The sequence below is a fragment of the Felis catus genome, chromosome B3 (assembly GCF_018350175.1).
Source record: "Felis catus isolate Fca126 chromosome B3, F.catus_Fca126_mat1.0, whole genome shotgun sequence".
Taxonomy (NCBI): Eukaryota; Metazoa; Chordata; class Mammalia; order Carnivora; family Felidae; genus Felis; species Felis catus.
The window spans coordinates 3,714,666-3,732,989 of record NC_058373.1 but is presented as its reverse complement, the minus strand read 5'-3'; the positions used below and the strand labels follow the sequence as shown (position 1 = coordinate 3,732,989).

Here is an 18,324-nt window from a genome sequence, read left to right as displayed (position 1 = left end):
TCCCTGGAACAGCAGGAGCGGTAATCCCCTGGGAACTCAGAAATGCAAACTCTCGGGCCTCCCCCCCCCCCCCCCCCACCGTCTCCTGACCTGCTGAAGCAGAAATTCAACGGGCAGGGCTCAGAAGTATGTGTGTCTAGGTGACTCAGACACATTGTAGAGTTTAAGAATCAGTGCCCTGGGAGACACGATTACCGACGGGTGTCTTACCTGTCTCTGCTCCTGCGCGAGGGGAAGGTGGCGTTACAACCTTCCACTGTGCACACGTGGGTTTCCCTGGCGTGCATGTTCTTGTGGTGCATTTTCACGCCGCAGGCGTTCTTAAAGGTCTTCTTGCAGACGTCGCACCGGAAGCGGTTTTCTTCCTTCTGCCGGCTGAGTGCACGCTGACCCGCGACGTCTGGCTCTTTAGACTCTTCGAAACAGGGAAAAGCCATCCCTCTGCTGGACAGAGCGCCCAAGAGCCCGCCGGCCAGCAGGTGCTGCTGCAGTCTGATGTAGTCCGGAAAGGGCACGCAGGGCTCCGTCCCGGGTGTGAGGTGAAGCTCACGGCCGCCGTCGTCCGGCCCCCTCGGCACCGCGGGCTCCTGCTTAGCCTCGCTCTCCGCGCGCTGCGGGGCCTGCTCGGGGCTTCTGCTGATGGCTCCGCCGGCCTTCAGCCCCGAGTCTCCGCGGCAGCCCGTCTCTCCTCCTGACTGCGTGTCCTGGTCCCCGGGGGCTCTGTCCGACTGAGGACTGCAGGCCTCCGGCTCGTCCCCGTGGGCCACCCGCGGGGGCACGTCTTCATCCGAGCTGAGCGCCTGCCTCTTCTCGTTGGCGATTCCCACGGTCTCCTTCTCGATTTTGATGGGCATACTGGATTTCCGGGATTTCTTCTTGGGAAGGGCGTCAAGCGGCCCCTCGTTCGACACCAGCTGTTCCGGGATGGAAGAGGACAGGAGAGGCAGAGAAGGCAGCACCCAGGGCGTGTTCGCCAGCTCGGCCGGAGTGGCCGGGCTGCGGTAGAAAGGCAGGACCGGCTGGACCGTCTTTAGGTTGGGGAAAAGCACCCCGTTTTGCCCAAGGCTGGGGAAGGCCGGCTGGCCCCCGGAAGCCTCCCCCGCACCGAAGCCGGCCAGGGGCCTGTGGTCGGCAGAGCTCACCGTGAAGGCCGGGCGTTCACAGCCGTCCGAGGCGGCCAGGTTCAAGCTGCTGCGCAGGTCTTTGTCCCTGTTGTTCCTGTTCATGGGCATGTGCAGCCGGGGGTTGGGGTTGGCGCTGTGGCGGTTCCGGCTCCTGAGGGAGCTGAAGACCATGTTACAGCCCTCGATGGTGCACTTGTGCTTGATCTTCAGGTGGACGGCGTTGTAGTGGATCTTGAGCGTGCCCTTGTCGTAGAAGGTCTTCTCACAGGCCGTGCAGAACACCCGGCCCTTCTTCGCGCCCAGGCTGGTCCTCTCGGGCTTCGCTTTGGCCTCGGGGGACAGCTGTGTCCTTTCGAGCTTCGTGACGATGTTGTACGGGCTGGAGTCACTCAGATGAGCGTTGTCTTCCTTTTTCGTCACCGGATCCGGGCAGTTTAGACACTGCTCTCTTTCCACCTGAAATGGTGTGGAGCTGGAGGTCACAAAGCCACTGCCGGGGAAGGGTCCGTGGATGTCCTGCTTGGGGTCCTGACTTTGGTCCTGACCCTGCTCCAGCACGTACTGCTCGGGCAGGGACCCTACGAGTGTGGGAGGCACAGGGTTGAAGAACTGGAAAGGCAGCATGAAGGTCATGTTGTTGATGAGGTTCTCAAAGGGGTGCAGGCTGCTGGGGTTCCCCTTGTCCACAGGAGCGGGGAGGCCGGCACCCCTGTGGCTGCAGCTCTCGATGAAGGCCCTGATGTCCACGTTCGCCGTGGACGGCGGGATGATGACGGACCGCTCTTCTTTCTCCTGAATTGCCATGAGCTCCACGATGGACTTGGTCTCCCCAAAACGAAGGAACTGCTGCAAGGTGGCCACCTCCTCCTCGCTGGTCATGATGCTCCAGTGATCCAGCACCTTTCCCGACGCATCCTAAGCCGGAATTAAAAAGCGCAATCAATTTTACTGCTCCTCGCCTTCTTCTCTAGAAGGAGTCACGCGGTCAGGGCCCCCACGAGCACCGCAGGGCGCCCTGGCGCATACTGGAAAACGAAAACGAAACGCCCCCCCGGACGAGCACGGGGCTCGCGGAGTCCGCCCCCCCCCCCACTCACACTACTCTCCTAGGCCAGAGACTCTGTGCAGAAAATAACCTGCACCAATTATAAGCGGTGGTCCAGAAGAGAGAAATAAAATTATATTACTCAAGCCTAAGGGAAATTAAGTGATTATTTTCCATCTTACATCAAACCAATTGGTTGTCTGGCATTAGGCATAATAATTCCCCCCCCCCCCCCAAATTAAAATATGTATCATTTGAACAATAGTAACTTCTTTATCTAAAAAGTATAGACACAGCAATCAGGCCTAGCACAGCTCAAGTATTTATTTTGCTGCGAGTTTAATAATCTTCCCAAGCAACTCACATCAGAAAGCAAATGAACCTGTATTGATCCACTGGCCGTGTTTGCAAAGCAGAGATTTAATTACACTGGAGTGTTGGAGATCTTTCAAACTCTAGCAAGGCCTAACTTTTCCCAAAACTACAATAAATATTTTATCACAGAACATGTATTTGATGGCCTACTGAGATCTTTCACAATGCATGTAAGAGTTCTGAAGATGATGAGGGATGTAACATCATAAATTTTTGATGTACTAGAGGTTCAAGGTAATTGATTCCATATTTTTAATCCTAACACTAGAAAGCAAGATTATTAGGATCATTAAATATTGATCTATGTCATAATGTAAGATCATAATGCTACTCTACATAAAAGGTTGCTTTGAGCCTGCTGGGGGTCCTGCATCCAAGGTGAGCAAATATGCCTTCAGAGGAATATTGTGGGCGTCGGGGTTAGAAAGAAACGGGTTCAAATCCTGGGTTGGCCACGTATGACCTGAGTGACTTTGGCCACGATTCAGAGGCACTTGGAGCCTCTGGCTTTTCAGCTGGAAAATGGGGATAATTGACTTGCCTTGTGAGATTTTACCGGAAGAAGGTCCAGGTCGATAAATGGTTGTAAGTGTTCGTGTTAATGACACGGCCTACCTGGAGGAGACTGAAGCGAATGTCCGTTTCAGGGAAATTGTGACATTTCCTAGTGTGGATGTGAAAGCAAGAAAAAAGCTGCAGCTGTGTCAGATGTCAGAGAAATGCTACCATTTGTACCAGGAAGGATGCCCTTTGCTTGCAGATATGACACGTGAGGCCTACCTCCACGACCTGGTCGAGGAGGAGGTAAGACTGCTCTGCAAAATAACAGAAAGGAAGAAGGGGAGGAGGGCACGGCACAGCCGAGAGATGAGAACACGTGCGGGGGCCGGAAGGGAGTCCAGGAGCGAGAGACCGAGCGGGAGCCGGAAGGCAGACACATCCCAGGAGGGTGGAGCCCGGGAAGGAAGACCAGAAGTGGGGCAGCATGAAGCCGTAACTGTCCGCCGTGTGGTTCTGGAACTCCCGTTCTCCCCCCTCCACACCCTCAGTAAAATCTGGCATAGGCAGGGCCTTGTGTCAGTAGGTGGCTTGGGGACAGTAACGTGGGGCAAACGCTTCATCGCAGGAGGGCCGGCTCGGTGGAATCTGAGTCAGAGAACATGTAATTGCTCCCACGTCCGGAAGTTTCACGGGTATCTGGGGGAAAGCACTGAGTTTTCCCCAGAACACGAGGTGGGGGCTTAAGCCATTAGAAAAAATTTTTAAAAAGATTTTTTTTTTATTTTTTCAACGTTTATTTATTTTTGGGACAGAGAGAGAGAGAGCATGAACGGCGGAGGGGCAGAGAGAGAGGGAGACACAGAATCGGAAACAGGCTCCAGGCTCCGAGCCATCAGCCCAGAGCCTGACGCGGGGCTCGAACCCACGGACCGCGAGATCGTGACCTGGCTGAAGTCGGACGCTGAACCGACTGCGCCACCCAGGCGCCCCTAAAAAGATTTTTTTAAGTTTATTATTATTATTTTTTATTTTGGGAGAGACAGAGACGGCATGAGCAGGGGAGGGGCAGAGACAGAGGAAGAGAACAGAGAATCCCGAGCAGACTCCACGCTGTCAGTGCAGAGCCCAGCATGGGCTCGAACTCCCGAAACCATGAGATCGTGACCTGAGCTGAAACCAAGAGTCAGATGTCAGATGCTTAACCAACTGAGCCACCCAGGCACCCCAGGAAAAATATTTAAGGGGATGATGCCCACCAATGACTGGAGCACTACAGGTTCCATCATTTACTGGAACGTGGATTCGAGACGACGTTCCAGGAGAACCATGGCCACGCTCACCATACCTGTAGCACATATCCACGGATATAATCCTGAAGGGTCCAGTCCAGGGCATGGAGAATCTGGAGAACCTCATCTTGCTTCAACACACTGAAGAGCCGGTCCAGTAGGATTTTCAGGCGAACAGGGATGGCCTGGGTCCCGTACAGCATGAGGCTGCTGATGTCAAACACCACATTGGACTGGACAATCTCCACCTGGCTCGTGGGATACACGGGAGGGATCCTCAGCTTGCTTAGAGCTGAAAAATCAAATTGAAGAAAAGAAAGTCCATTCGTAAAGATCCTACTTCTAAGAGAAACACGGAGAAGGTGGTAGGCTAGTGTGAGCTCTCAGGTATGTGTTCCAACAGAAAAAAACAGTAATATGCAAATGGTAACAATCTTTTTTTTTAAGTTATTTTGAGGGAGAGAGAGAGTGCGTGAGCAGGGGAGGGGCAGAGAGAAAGAGGGAGGGAGAGAATCCCAAGCAGGCTCTGTGCTGTTAGCATGGAGCCCGACGTGGGGCTCAAACTCACGAACTATGAGATAATGACCTGAGCCGAAATTAAGAGCTGGACACTTAACCGACTGGGCCACGTAGGCGCCTTTGATTAACCACCTTAAGAGCTATCAGGCTCTAAATTATTCACAAGAACTTCTAAAATAAAACGGCCCGGCTTGAGATTCTTTTTTCTTCCCTGTGGCATCCCTAAGGAGTAAGAAATAGCCCCACGTAGGACAGATGCAAGGACAAGGAGTGAAGACAAATGCAGCAGGTGCATAATCACAAGATAGAAAAATCAGGAAGAACAGGGTCTGCCGGTGAAGATCTGACGGATCTGGGTTCGTGCCCTCGTCTGTCATCAGGCTCTGCCTTGTCGTCCAAGTCATCGGGCTCTGCCGATTTAAGCCACCGAAATCTATGCCGTCCAATGTGACGGTCATCAGGCACGCACGGCTGCTTAAATTTATTACGTGCTTGACTTTACTGAATTATTTTTACCTTATTCAACTATTTCATTCATTAAGTTCAATCAAACTGGAAATGGAGTCCTTCAGCCACACCAGTCACGTTGCAAGTACTCACCAGCTGCACAGGGCTGGTGTGGGGCTCTGGGGCTTGGCAAACTGAAATACAGGACGCCCAGTTACACACGGACGTGGATTTCACACAAACAGTGACTGAGTGGGATACGTTTATACCAAAAATATTCACGGGGACACAGTTAAGCGTAAGTTGTTGTGTCTCTGAAATTCACATTTAACTGAGCATTCTGGGTGGTATCTGGCAACCCCGGAGGCCGTTGCATGAGCTGCCGTCGCTGCAGAATGACCCGGCACGCCCCTCGCGCAGGGTCGTTCAGGTTCAAAGGGATCGTACGCAAAGCTCCCGGCCTGTTAGCCAGAGATCGGGGCCACACACAAGGGTTCGCCGTCCGGGAAGGAGTTTGACGCTAGCCGTTCCCAAACCACTCTAGGTTACTCCGAGGGGGCACGCCAGGCCACGGGAAGAGGACACGTAGTTACCGTGGGCCACCCATCCGTGTCTGCACTGCTCACACTGGCGGTGGCTGATCTTCCCCGGCTTGAAACTCTGGCAGCTACAGTCGAGAGTGCAGCCGATAGCCTGCGGGAGAGAACACAGGCCCACGGGGAGCGTGAGTGACGCGCGCGGGGCTTTGCCCAACGCCACGCGGCCGGTCCTCCATTCGGCGACATTCGCCGAGCAGCGTGCGTCCGCCGTGTCCCAGACCCAGGCGGGTACGCGGTGCCCCGGGAAGACGAGCAGCGGCCCGGGAGGCGGGGGACACGTCACCAGCTGCTCTGCATGCGACAATGGGCCGGGAACCAGTTCCGTAAGAGGAGAGCGCGGGCTGGGAGGGGACACCTTGCTTGTTACGAAGAGCACGGGAGGGGCGAACAGTCCCATTTTTGCCAGTCTCTATGTTGACCAAAGCGGTCGCCCGGACGGTGACCCAGGGGCCGCCCTGGATGATCTGAAAGAGTGTGATCTGAATGGAGAATCATCCAAATGCGGACGTGGTTACCCCCCAACGTGTGGTAGAGGCTAAAAGTCCACCCGGATGGTGGACACGACGTGGCCAACCACACTGAGGACGACTCCCTGATTCCACCCTCTGGGCTGTGTGGCTCACAGCCCTGTGCACACGCCCAGCCGCACGTTCAAGTGCTGCGCGTGTGTGGGGGTGCCCGGTGTGCAGTGGGGAGCACGGTGGGGGTGCCCGGGGTGCAGACACACGGCTGAAAGAGAAGACAGGGAGGTTCTTGTCAGCTAAGTTCTAGTATTAAGAACAAGCTTCTCATATATTTCTAAGATGAATTCCTCAAAAGGGGATAGAGGCCTGAAGAATATAACGTATTACTAAAGAGAGAAAGCTCTCACAGGAGTCCCGACACGGAGGCTCCGGGGAATAGCCGCTGGGCGGAATCTGCACGATTCCGGAGAGCCCTGAACCTGGGGAGTGCGTGTGTGCATTTGGGGGGTTCCTCCATCTTCCAATTGAGGGGCTATGCGGTGCCGTATGGGGACAGGGAAGGGGAGACTCCATCCCAGGACTCGGGAAACTCAGCGTAAGGAGTGTATAACTAGTCTTCACTTAAAAATCAGTTGCTGCCGGGATTGTAGAAACGGTACAGCCACTTTGGAAAGCAGTCTGACGGTTCTTCCAGAAGTTAAACACGGGGTTCCCGTATGACCCAGCAGTCCCACCCCTAGGCACATGCCCAAGAGAAATGAAAAGACAGGCCCACATAAAACCTGGTGCCCGAATGTTCACAGCAGCATAATACTTATAGTGGCCCAAAAGCAGAAACAACCCCAATGTCCGTCAACTGATGAATGGGTCCACGATGGAGTATTATTAGGCCATAGAAAGGAACAAGGTGCTGCCAGGTGCTACAGCACGCAGGGAAAGATGCTAAGTGGAACAAACCAAGGACAAAACGTCATAGGTTGCAGGATTCCATTTACATGAAATATCAAGATGAGGCCAATCTCCTGACATTACCAGGGGCTGTGCAGGTGGGGAGGAGGGACGTTTAATGGGTGGCGGGGGGGGGGGGAGATATTATTCTTTTTGTTTGTGCTCATCTTTTTATTTTATATATTTTTAGAAGTTTATTTATTTATTTAGAGAGAGAGAGCGGGGAAGGGGCAGAGAGAGAGGGAGGGAGGGAATCCCAAGCAGGCTCTGTGATGTCAGCAAAAGAGCCTAACGTGGGGCTCGATCTCATGAATCGTGACATCATGACCCAAGCTGATATCAAGAGTCAGAAGCTTAACTGATGGAGACATCCAGTCACCCCTATTCTGATCTTTTTAAAAATAGCTTTTTTTTTTAATTACAATTTTTTTTTGTTAATGTTTTTATTTATTTTTGAGACAGAGAGAGACAGAGCATGAGCGGGGGAGGGGCAGAGAGAGAGGGAGACACAGAATCCGAAGCAGGCTCCAGGTTCTGAGCTGTCAGCACAGAGCCTGACGGGGGGCTCGAACCCACGTACCGTGAGATCATGACCTTAGCCGAAGTGGGACGCTCAACGGACCGAGCCACCCAGGTGCCCCAAAACACAGCTTTTAAGTGAGACAGAATTCTACAATTCACCCACTTAGAGTGCAAAATCTGTGATTTCTAGCACGTGCACAGTTGTGCCAACATCATGATCTAATTTCGGAACGTCTCCATCACCCCCAGAAGGAATCCTGCATCTAACTTGACGGTGGACATACGTATTCACTTCTATTCCTTCCGGGTACATTCCTAGGAGTGGAATTGCTGGGTTACCGTGTAGTAATTCTGCTTAACTTTTTAGGAAGCTGTCAAGTGGTTTTTCAAAGTGGCCGCACCACTCTGTATCCCCACCGGTGATGTACGAGGGATCCGATGTCTCCACGACCCCAACACTTGTTGTCTGTCTTTTTCTGTAACAGCCATCCCACTGGGTATGAAGTAGTCTCTCACTGTGGTTTTAATCCGTATTTCCTTGGCGGCTAACGCCATTCGGCATCTTTTTAGCAGCTCATTGCCCATTTAGTTGTAGATCCTCCCCAGGGACACATCCATTCGCATCCTTTGCTCACTTTTCAATTGGGTTGTCTTTTAGTATTGAGTTGTAAGAGTTCTTTATATACTCTTGGTACAGGTCCCTGAACAGGTTATGATTTGCAAATATTTCCTCCCACCCGTGGATTATCTTTTCACGTCCCTCATGGTGTTCTTTGAAGCGCAGATGTTTTAAATTTTGACCAGCGATGGGGAGCCTGGGTGGCTCAGTCGGTTGAGTGTCTGACTTCGGCTCAGGTCACGATCTCGGTTCGTGAGTTCGAGCCCTGTATCGGGTTCTCTGCGGACAGCTCGGAGCCTGGAACCTGCTTCAGATTCTGTGTCTCCCTCTCTCTCTGTCCCCCCTCCCCTACTCATGCTCTCTCTCTCTCTCAAAAATAAATAAACATTGAAAAAAAAATTTTTTAAAAATTTTGGCCAAGTTGCTTTTTTAAGGTGAAGGAGATGTTCTAAAATTACATAGTAGTGATGCTTGCACATCTCTGGGGAACATAGTGGAACCACTCCGTTGTATACTTTATAAGGGTAAATTTTATGGTAAGTAAATTGTCTTAATAAAAATATTACTGAAGAAACCAGGCCATTACACTCCTATTAGAATGGCCAAAGTCCAGAACACTGACAATACCAGATGCTCACGAGGAGAGCAACAGAGACGCTCACTCACTGCTGGTGGGAATGCAAAATGGTGCAGCCACTCTGGAAGACGGTCAGGTGGCTTCCTACCAAGCCAAACGTACCCTCACCGTCTGACCCAGAAATTCTGTTCCCTGGAGCTGAAAGCGTACGTCCACACGAAAACCTGCACGTGGATGTTTTACAGCAGCTTTAGTCATCACTGTCAAAACTTGGAAGCACCAAGACGTCCTTCAGGGGGTGAATGGCTAAGTGAACTACGGTCCATCCAGACAACGGAATGTTGTTCAGTGCTAAAAAGACACGAGTTGTATCAAGCCACGAAGAGACACAGAGGAACCTTAAATACATATTGCTAAGGGAGAGAAGGCAGTCTGAAGAGGCCACCCACTATGTGATTCCAGCTACATGAACCTTCTGGAAAAGGCGAAACTATGGAGGCAGTAAAAAGCTCCGTGCTTGACCGGGGTTAGGTGAAGGGGGGGGGCTGTGAACAGGCAGAACACGGAGGACATTTGGGCAATGACAATACTCCGTGCGATATACCATAATGACGGATATGTGTCATTATACTCCTGCCTGAACCCAGAGGGGGTACAACACCAAGAGTGGATTCTAACATAAACTGTGGTCTCTGGGTGATAATGACATGTCAAAGTGGGTTCATCAATTGTCACAAATGTACCCTCCGGTGGGGGATGTGGATAAGGAGGGGGTGGCTGTCCATGTGCGGGGCCAGGGGGTATATGGGAAATCTCTGTACTTTCAATTTTGCTGTGAACCTGAAAGTGTTCTAAAAAATAAAGTCTTATTTTTTTTATCAGAAGATTATTTTAGAGGTGCCTGGGTGGCTCAGGCGGTTGGGCATCCGACTTCAGCTCAGGTCATGATCTCGCGGTCCGTGAGGTTGAGCCCCACGTCGGGCTCTGTGCTGGCAGCTCAGAGCCTGGAGCCTGCTTTGGATTCTGTGTCTCCCTCTGTCTCTCTATACCTCCCCCACTTGCACTCTCTCTCTCTCAAAAATCAATAAACATTTAAGAGAGAGAGTCTCAAAAATAAACATTTGAGAGACAGAGAGAGAGAGAGAGAGAGAGAGAGAGAGAGAGCGAGCACACATGCACCAGTGGGGGGAGGGCAAAGAGAGAGGGACACGTAATCCGAAGCAGGCTCCAGGCTCTGAGATGTCAGCACAGAGCCCGACGCGGGGCTCGAACCCACAAACCAGGAGATCATGACCTGAGCAGAAGTTCAACCGACTGAGCCACCCAGGCACTGCCAAAATAAGATTTTTTTTTTTAAAAATCAGTGAGCTGGCTTAAATACAGGTTAAAAATCTCCCTGATTTGACGGTTATCTATGACTCCCTTTGGATTACAATGGGCCCGAGCAGATCAATCAGACAAGAGCTTCTCAGGCGAAGGAACAGGGCTGTTCATGACAGAGGTACACGGCCCACAGCAGTGCGTTACCTGATCCCTCCCAGAGGCTATCTATCAGAAAACAGAAAACACGTTTGCTCTTTGTAAAGCCATCCAATATCCTACAGAGAACTCCCTGTGATCACAACGTCCTCTCACGGTAATAATCCATGCCTTCTCCTCCGGGGTGATACCATCCCGAGGCGGTGAACACTGGCCTCGGGGGGAGGAGATATATATATAAATTTTTTTTTCAACATTTATTTATTTTTGCGACAGAGAGAGACAGAGCATGAACGGGGGAGGGGCAGAGAGAGAGGGAGACACAGAATCGGAAACAGGCTCCAGGCTCTGAGCCGTCAGCCCAGAGCCCGACGCGGGGCTCGAACTCACGGACCGTGAGATCGTGACCCGGCTGAAGTCTGACGCTTAACCGACTGCGCCACCCAGGCGCCCCTGGAGATATATATATAAAGCACAGAAACACATACGTAAACAGAACACCGGAATGTGGTATAATACTAAAACTCCCCTGGGTGGGCGGGGCGGGGGGGGCACAATTAGGAAAATAAAAAATCTAGTCTCCTCGGGTATACGGGGAGTAATGACAAAAAGATTGAGAAATACTGCTTTAGAGCCAGAAATTATTTCACCTTCTGGCTACAGAGATTCTACTCCTATACATGTAAACGGATGTGTTAAATACACAGACGCATACGTCTATATTCCTATACACGTAATTACATAGTTATCTCGACCGGGAGGAGAAAAATGAGGACCGGTTTAATGCCTGTTACACACCGTCCCAAGGACTGGAAAGGCACCGTTAGTTCTGTTTGCAGCACACCTAATATGCTGTCCGGATTCTCAAACGTCCCTGCGCTCTGAACGCCAGCTGACCAAGGAAGCAGCCATCTGTATTCTCCACAGCTACCAACATATTCCGCACTAAGCCTCTGCAGTATTTCACAACCTACCTTCCCATCGACAGGGCTGTTTCAAAGGAAGTTTTGTTTTGTTTTTACATTTCTTTATTTTTGAGAGACGGAGAGAGACAGAGCATGAGCAGGGGAGGGGCAGAGAGAGAGGGAGACATAGAATCTAAAGCAGGTTCCAGGCTCCGAGCTGTCAGCACAGAGCCCAACACAGGGCCCGAACCCACAAACCATGAGATGGTGACCTGAGCCTAAGTCGGACGCTTAACGGACTGAGCCACCCAGGTGCCCCTCAAAGGATTTTTAAAAGCAGAAAAATTCTTATTTGGGGATCCTGTCCCTCAAGATGCCATTCATTCTTTGCCAGCAAGATGCTGGAAGTATACACAGAAAATTCACATTCACTGATGCAGAAAGTAGGACCCTGCTCCAATCAGAGAAAAAAGACGTGCTTCAGCACATACTTCCTCTCCTTCCTGAAGATTCTGCTTAAAAGGCTCTCACTCAGGCAAAGCCTCAGGAAACTCTGGGTGATCCTACCTCAGGCCCAGCACGATGAAACTTCAGACGGAACAACTCCAGGCACATTTCATAGCCTGAGATTCAAACTCACTTTTTCTGTATCTCTTGACATCTGACTCAGGGTTTTTCAACTTCAGCATTATTGACATTTTGAGTCCAATAATTCTTGGTGGCGGTGGCTGTCCTGTGTGCTGTGGAATGACTGCTGTGTCCCCAGTCTCTGCCCACCGATGCCACAGAAACGCGTCTCCCTCTTACGGTTGCGAAAACCCCAAATCTTTCCAGACTGCGGTCAAGACCCACTGACCTATCCTGACTATTCGCTTTTAGCAGCTTCTAGTTTAGGGACAGATTTGTATCTATTGGGACATAAACCCAATGTATGAATGCTGTTTTTTAAAAATGTTTATGTATTTTGAGAGGGGGAGAGAGAGAGAGAGAGAGAGAGAGAGAGAGGGAGAGAGAGCATGAGCAGGGGAGGGGCAGAGACAGAGGGAGAGACAGAACCTGAAACAGGTTCCAGGCTCTGAGCTGTCAGCACAGAGCCCGACGTGAAGCCTGAACTCACAGACCATGGGATCATGACCCGAGCCAGAGTCAGACGCTCAACCAGCTGAGCCACCCAGGCGCCCCATGAATGCTGTTTTATAAGAAATATTCATGTGGCTCTATATGAACCTATTTGAATAAGGCTTAATAAAGCTCATTATACATCCATGGAGATAAATCTCAGAGGAATTATTTATGAACTAAAAAAAAGCTAATTACAGTGCCTTAAGAAACTTCTGATATTAAGGGCCCAGGGTTTTCCCACTCATATCAGAATTCCCACAATGTGGCAAAAATTATAGCACCATTATTTAAAGACAAATTAACACTTCTGAAATGAAATCAAACCCGAAAATTCTAATTACAGGATGAAAAGTACTCATGCAAATCAATACGGAAAACTCTTAAAATGTACATCCTTTCCTTAGGAATCCTAACACTCGTTCCATTCTTCGGAAACATAAAGCAGATGTTTCACAACATTCTGAACTCATCAAGACATGATGATTGCTTTTTTATGCACTCATTTAAAAAAATTTTTTTAACGTTTGTTTATCTTTGAGAGACAGAGAAAGAGCATGAGCAGGGGAGGGGCAGAGAGAGAGAGACACAGGATCCGAAGCAGGCTCCAGGCTCCGAGCTGTCAGCACAGAGCCCGACGCGGGGCTCGAACTCACGAAATGTGAGATCTTGACCTGAGCTGACGTCAGACTCTTAACCGACTAAGCCACCCAGGTGCCCCTAATTTATTTTATTATTTTTTAAGTAATCTCCACACCCAACGTGGGGCTTGACCCCGAGGTCAAGAGTTTCATGCTCCACCAACGGAGCCACCGAGGTGCCCCTTTTTTTTTTTCAACGTTTATTTATTTTTGGGACAGAGAGAGACAGAGCATGAACGGGGGAGGGGCAGAGAGAGAGGGAGACACAGAATCAGAGACAGGCTCCAGGCTCTGAGCCATCAGCCCAGAGCCTGACGGGGGGCTCGAACTCACGGACCGCGAGATCGTGACCTGGCTGAAGTCGGATGCTTAACCGACTGCGCCACCCAGGCGCCCCTTTACGCGCTCATTTTAATCAGACTATTTCCGAATTGTTACTAGACACTTTGATGTGCCACCAATCAACATCCGAAGTTCTGGCGTGCTTGTCCGTAACTGTCACTTGTGCTCCAGACATCACCGATGCCCCTGGCATGTGACAGACGAGTGGTTACCTGCAGTGTCGGGATGGAAAACTGGGACCTCGTTTTTAGGTTCTGTGTGAGGGTCTGTCGGTCCCTCCCTCCTTTCCCTGCTCTGCGTCCAGTTTGGGGACCAGGCGTCCGGTCAGGACAGGCTGCCTTGAATCGCCAGCAGCAGCGGGTACCCGCACGGACATCCACCGCTGGCCGGTGCAGGCCTCCGAGGGGGTTTGAACGACGGAGCTGGAGAATAACGAGTGTCCCTCCGCTTCAAAGCCGACTTATCTCCTGTACATGCAGACGTTTTCCTATCTCTCAAGATAAGGACTTCAGCGGGAGAGTCTCAGGGAGAGACGGGAAGAGGAAGGAACAATATTACACACAATTTCAGCAAGACTCTTCGGGGTTTCCACGTCCACGGGGTTGCCTCTTTGAGGGGAGCCGTCTGTGAAGCGGCTTAGACACAGGATCGAACTGTGTACCGGCCGGGCAGCTGCGTCGGCTCCCGGTCCTCACTCTGCCCTGTCCGATACGGTGGCCGCTCGCTACCGTCTAAGTCGTTCAAATGGCCAAATTCAAATGTGGCTACTTACGCTAATTATAGTAAGACAGAATCAAAAGTTCAATTCTTTGGTGACACCAGCCACGTTTCGGGTGCTCAGCAGACGCATGTGGTTTAGCGGCCACCACACTGGATGGTGGAGATACACAACGCACCCATCATCACGGAAAGTTCTACCAGACGCTTCTGAGGCCAACGGTGAGGCGAGGTGTCCCGGCGTCTGCCCTCCGTGTGGTAGTGTGACTTAATAGGTGTTCTCACGTAACCCTCCCTACGTCGTCGCGGGGAGGGGATTATCTCAGGAAACTTGTATTTATATGGAAGGTCAGTGATTTTCCCAAAGTCGCACAGTTGGTGAGCTTTCCTGAGCACTTAACTGCGTGCGAGGTATTGCACGAAGCATGCTCGTGTACTGTCTCGTTTCCTTCTTCCAACCTCCCTGGGAGGTAGGTAATACTATCCCCATCCTAAGGCTGAGGGAGCCAAGGAACCTGCAGGCTATCAGGGTCGTCTCCAATCTGGACACTGGAGGCAGGGTATACCTTGAAACATCCATATTCGGTGCTAACCGCGCTTACACTTACGGTTTCATCTAATGCCTACGGCAACTCGGAGAGTGAGGCATTATCAGCCTGCAGTGAGGACACCAAAGTTTCACACTCTCAAGAGACTTCATAATAAATGAATAAGTGGTTACTGAACATTAATGAGCCAGGAACTGTTTGTTCGAAACTCTGGGGGTCAAAGTGTTGAATAAGACGGACGAGGTCCCTGCCCTCCAGGGGCATAATCCCGAGGTGACAGAAAATAAGCAAATAAATAATCAGCACCACTTCCCAGGAAGCTAGTGCTATGACAAAACGACACAGAACGATGCTAGCAGTTTTACTGGGTGGCATGGTGGGATGGGGTATAAGTAAGTGCCTTTTCAATATTTTTAAGAACTATTATTTTTTTGAGAGAGAGAGTGAGCAAGGGTGAGAGGAAGAGGGAAAGAGAATCCCAAGCAGGCTCCACACTTAGTGTGGAGCCTGCCGTGGGGCTGGCTGGATCCCACGACCCTGGGATCATGACCTGAGCCGAAACCAAGAGTCAGACACTCAGCCAACTGAGCCACCCAGGCGCCCCAGTAAGTGCCTTTGAGATAAGGTCATCACTGAAGATTTTTGAAGTGGTGACATCTGAACAGAATCAAGGGATGGCTAGGAGCCAGTGAAGACCTGGAGAGGGAGGAAAGGTTTTAGGGCAGAGGGCATGACAAGGGCAAAGGCCCTGAGGCACAAAAGAGGCTGAGTGCTCAGGAACAGAAAAGGAGCCAGAACCTATGTAGACGGAGTGAGTAAGGTTAATGGTAGGAAATGTGGGTCAGAGAGGTGGCAGGAAGCATTCTGCAGAGGACCTTGAGGGGCAGGCCGAGGACTCTGGAGTTTGTTCTCAGTAATCCTTTGAAAACAGATACGAAATGAGTGTGATTTGCCTGTTGAAACGATTACTTCCGGAGGCAGAGGTGGGGAGCCTGCACGCCTCGCCCCTCGCCACAATGAGCCTCTTTCCCGGGGAGGTGGTAAAGGGTACTGGTGGCTTCAGGTGACTTAGGTCTTACTTGCCATTAAACCACAAAACCTTCAGCTCCATGCCTTGGACTCTGACGGAAACAGGCTGGCTATCTGTTTCTGCCCACCCTGGAGTTCTATCAGCCATATTAATGAGGATACACAGGTAAGAATCGCAGAGACCGATCGGTACAACCAGAGCGTTGAATCACAGCAAGGTTCGTGGGTCCTCTGGGCTCTGGTGGTCTGACTCCACTGACAGAGCTACCAAAACTACCTATTACAAAACCCTCCATAAAAGTTGCTGCACAATGAATCGCTCCAAAAAGAGGCAAGGGACCAGCTGAAACCCCAAACCAACAACACCCAGCCGCTAGCAGGGGGCCGGATCCTTCGTAAGCCCTGCACTGGTGTTATCTGAGAGAGTAATGAATGAATAGAGACGGCAGCGGCACTGTGCTTCCGAATTACAGATGCCCACCCCCATAGCCTTTCGTCTCATCTTCCCTTCTGAGTCTCTGCTGGGGGCCAGGTGATGTAGTACTGGCCGATGGTATCCAAGTAGGAGTTACCAGGTGGAGCTTTACAGAAAACCCCTTGTAAGTGGGAGCTGAGTCAGCTGGGACATGTCTTTGCTGTCCTCCTCCTTCCATCCTGGGATAAGAATATGATGGTTGGACTCGAGATGCCATTTTGTGACCATGAGGCAACTTTGCGGTCATGCCCTGGGGGGATGGCTGTGCAGGAAGGATGGCGACTGTTATTTGGGAGCCTTTACTAGCAGCCAAAAGTAGTTCCTAATTTATACACAGGCTGTCTGCTGGCGATGGAGAGGGCCACATAAAAATCGTGTAAAAATGCCTAACTAGGAGAAATCACCAAGGCCAAGTTTAGAGCCTGCTGCCCTCTCTGAAGTGTGAGATTCCAAGGCTTGCCAGATTCTCAGTGATAAGGATCATAAAAAGCCAAAGGACCCAATCTGCTAAATCACAAATCACTTTTGAAGTCATTAAGCTTTAGAATAAAACTATTTCAAGTTTTTCCAAGCCACGTTCTTAAATGCTGATACAGACGATCGTTAATATGTTTGAGCCTCAGAAGAGTCTGGTGCAGATCAAACCGTGCCAGTCAGGATCTATCACACGAAACACCTCCTAAGGCAGCTGGACCACCCTCAGCTTATGGGGAGGGGACCTGGTTTTCTCTTCACTTACAGCAAAATTGTCACCCCATTCTCTCTGTGGCTGCAGAGACAGCCTTCGGGGTTCCGGAAATTGCATCATTCAAGGAGGGGTGGGGGGAGGTCTCTACTTCTTAGATACATTCTGTGCTGCTTCTTTTAGAATTTGCCTTTTTTTTTTTTTTTGCTCCCTACCTCTTCTCCTCCCATTTTTTCTCTAACTTCTTTCAATTTTTAAGTTTTCCACTGTTTTCGTTACATACACCAACTTGCAGAGGCACAACTAGGATTCTGAACGCAGTATCATCATTTGCCAGATGGGCAACAAGGACAACTGGGAGGAAGAGAAGAGAAAGCCCAGGTGGGCTTCTCGTAGGAGGCAGCTGGCAGCATTGGACGGAAGCCCACCTAGGGAGAGACACAAGACCAGACGTTCATGCCATCTTTCCGCACGAGTAGTTAACGAAGTGATACAAATTTATTTAACAAATTGCTTTTGTTGGCGGTGGTGGTTCTCATTTGTTTTTAAAGCATCTACTACGTACTGATAATTACAAGGAGCCTCCCGGGGATACGAAGCTGAGGAACTCCCAGTGTCTGTCCTAGGGAGTGTATGTGTTCATCAGGGAATAAAATTCTACAGCTCGACTGGTCAATGACAGCAGAGAATAAAGTTTTTGAATTTGTCAAAACCTCACATGATTCATTCACTATATTCAAATCTAGAAAGTCAAGAGATACTAAAGACAAATGAAAAAAATCATTGGCTGCCTTTAGGGAATGCTAGGGAACCAATTAATTGTCCCCAAACCTGGTAAACAAAGGGACAGATCAAGTATAAATCCTTAAAAAAAATTTTTTTTAATGTTTATGTATTTTTGAGAGAGAGGGGAGGGGCAGAGAGAGGGAGACACAGAAACCGGAAGCAGGATCCGGGCTCCGAGCTGTCAGCGCAGAGCCTGACGTAGGGCTCGAACCCACAAACTGTGACATCATAACCTGAGCCAAAGTCAGATGCTCAACTGCCTGAGCCACCCAGGCCCCCCAGTATACATCCTTTGTAAAAAATTGTTTATTTATTTTGAGAGAGAAACAGCACATGTGAGCTGAGGAGGGACAGAAAGAGGGGAGTGGGGAGAGAATCCCAAGCAGGCTCCATGCTGTCAGCATAGAGTCCGACACAGGACTTGATCCCACGAATTGTGAGATCACGACTTGAGCTGAAATCAAGAGTTGGAAACTCGGGGTGCCTGGGTGGCTCAGTCGGTTAAGCGGCCGACTTGGGCTCAGGTCATGATCTCATGGTCCGTGAATTCGAGCCCCACGTCGGGCTCT

General features: G+C 50.5%; 1 protein-coding gene across 6 annotated transcripts in view; it reads right to left on the bottom strand.

Annotated features, from left to right (window-relative positions):
* BNC1 (basonuclin 1) overlaps positions 1 to 18,324 on the bottom strand; it is a 177,989-nt gene that overhangs the window by 7,413 nt on the left and 152,252 nt on the right. For all 6 annotated transcript variants that reach the window (XM_045058731.1, XM_045058732.1, XM_045058730.1 and 3 more), the window contains 3 exons: positions 5,894 to 5,993; positions 4,391 to 4,626; positions 211 to 2,039 (listed from right to left, as the gene is read on the bottom strand). In XM_045058731.1, the coding sequence (XP_044914666.1) occupies positions 211 to 2,039; positions 4,391 to 4,626; positions 5,894 to 5,993 (2,165 nt within the window). The remainder of the gene's footprint in view (positions 1 to 210; positions 2,040 to 4,390; positions 4,627 to 5,893; positions 5,994 to 18,324) is intronic.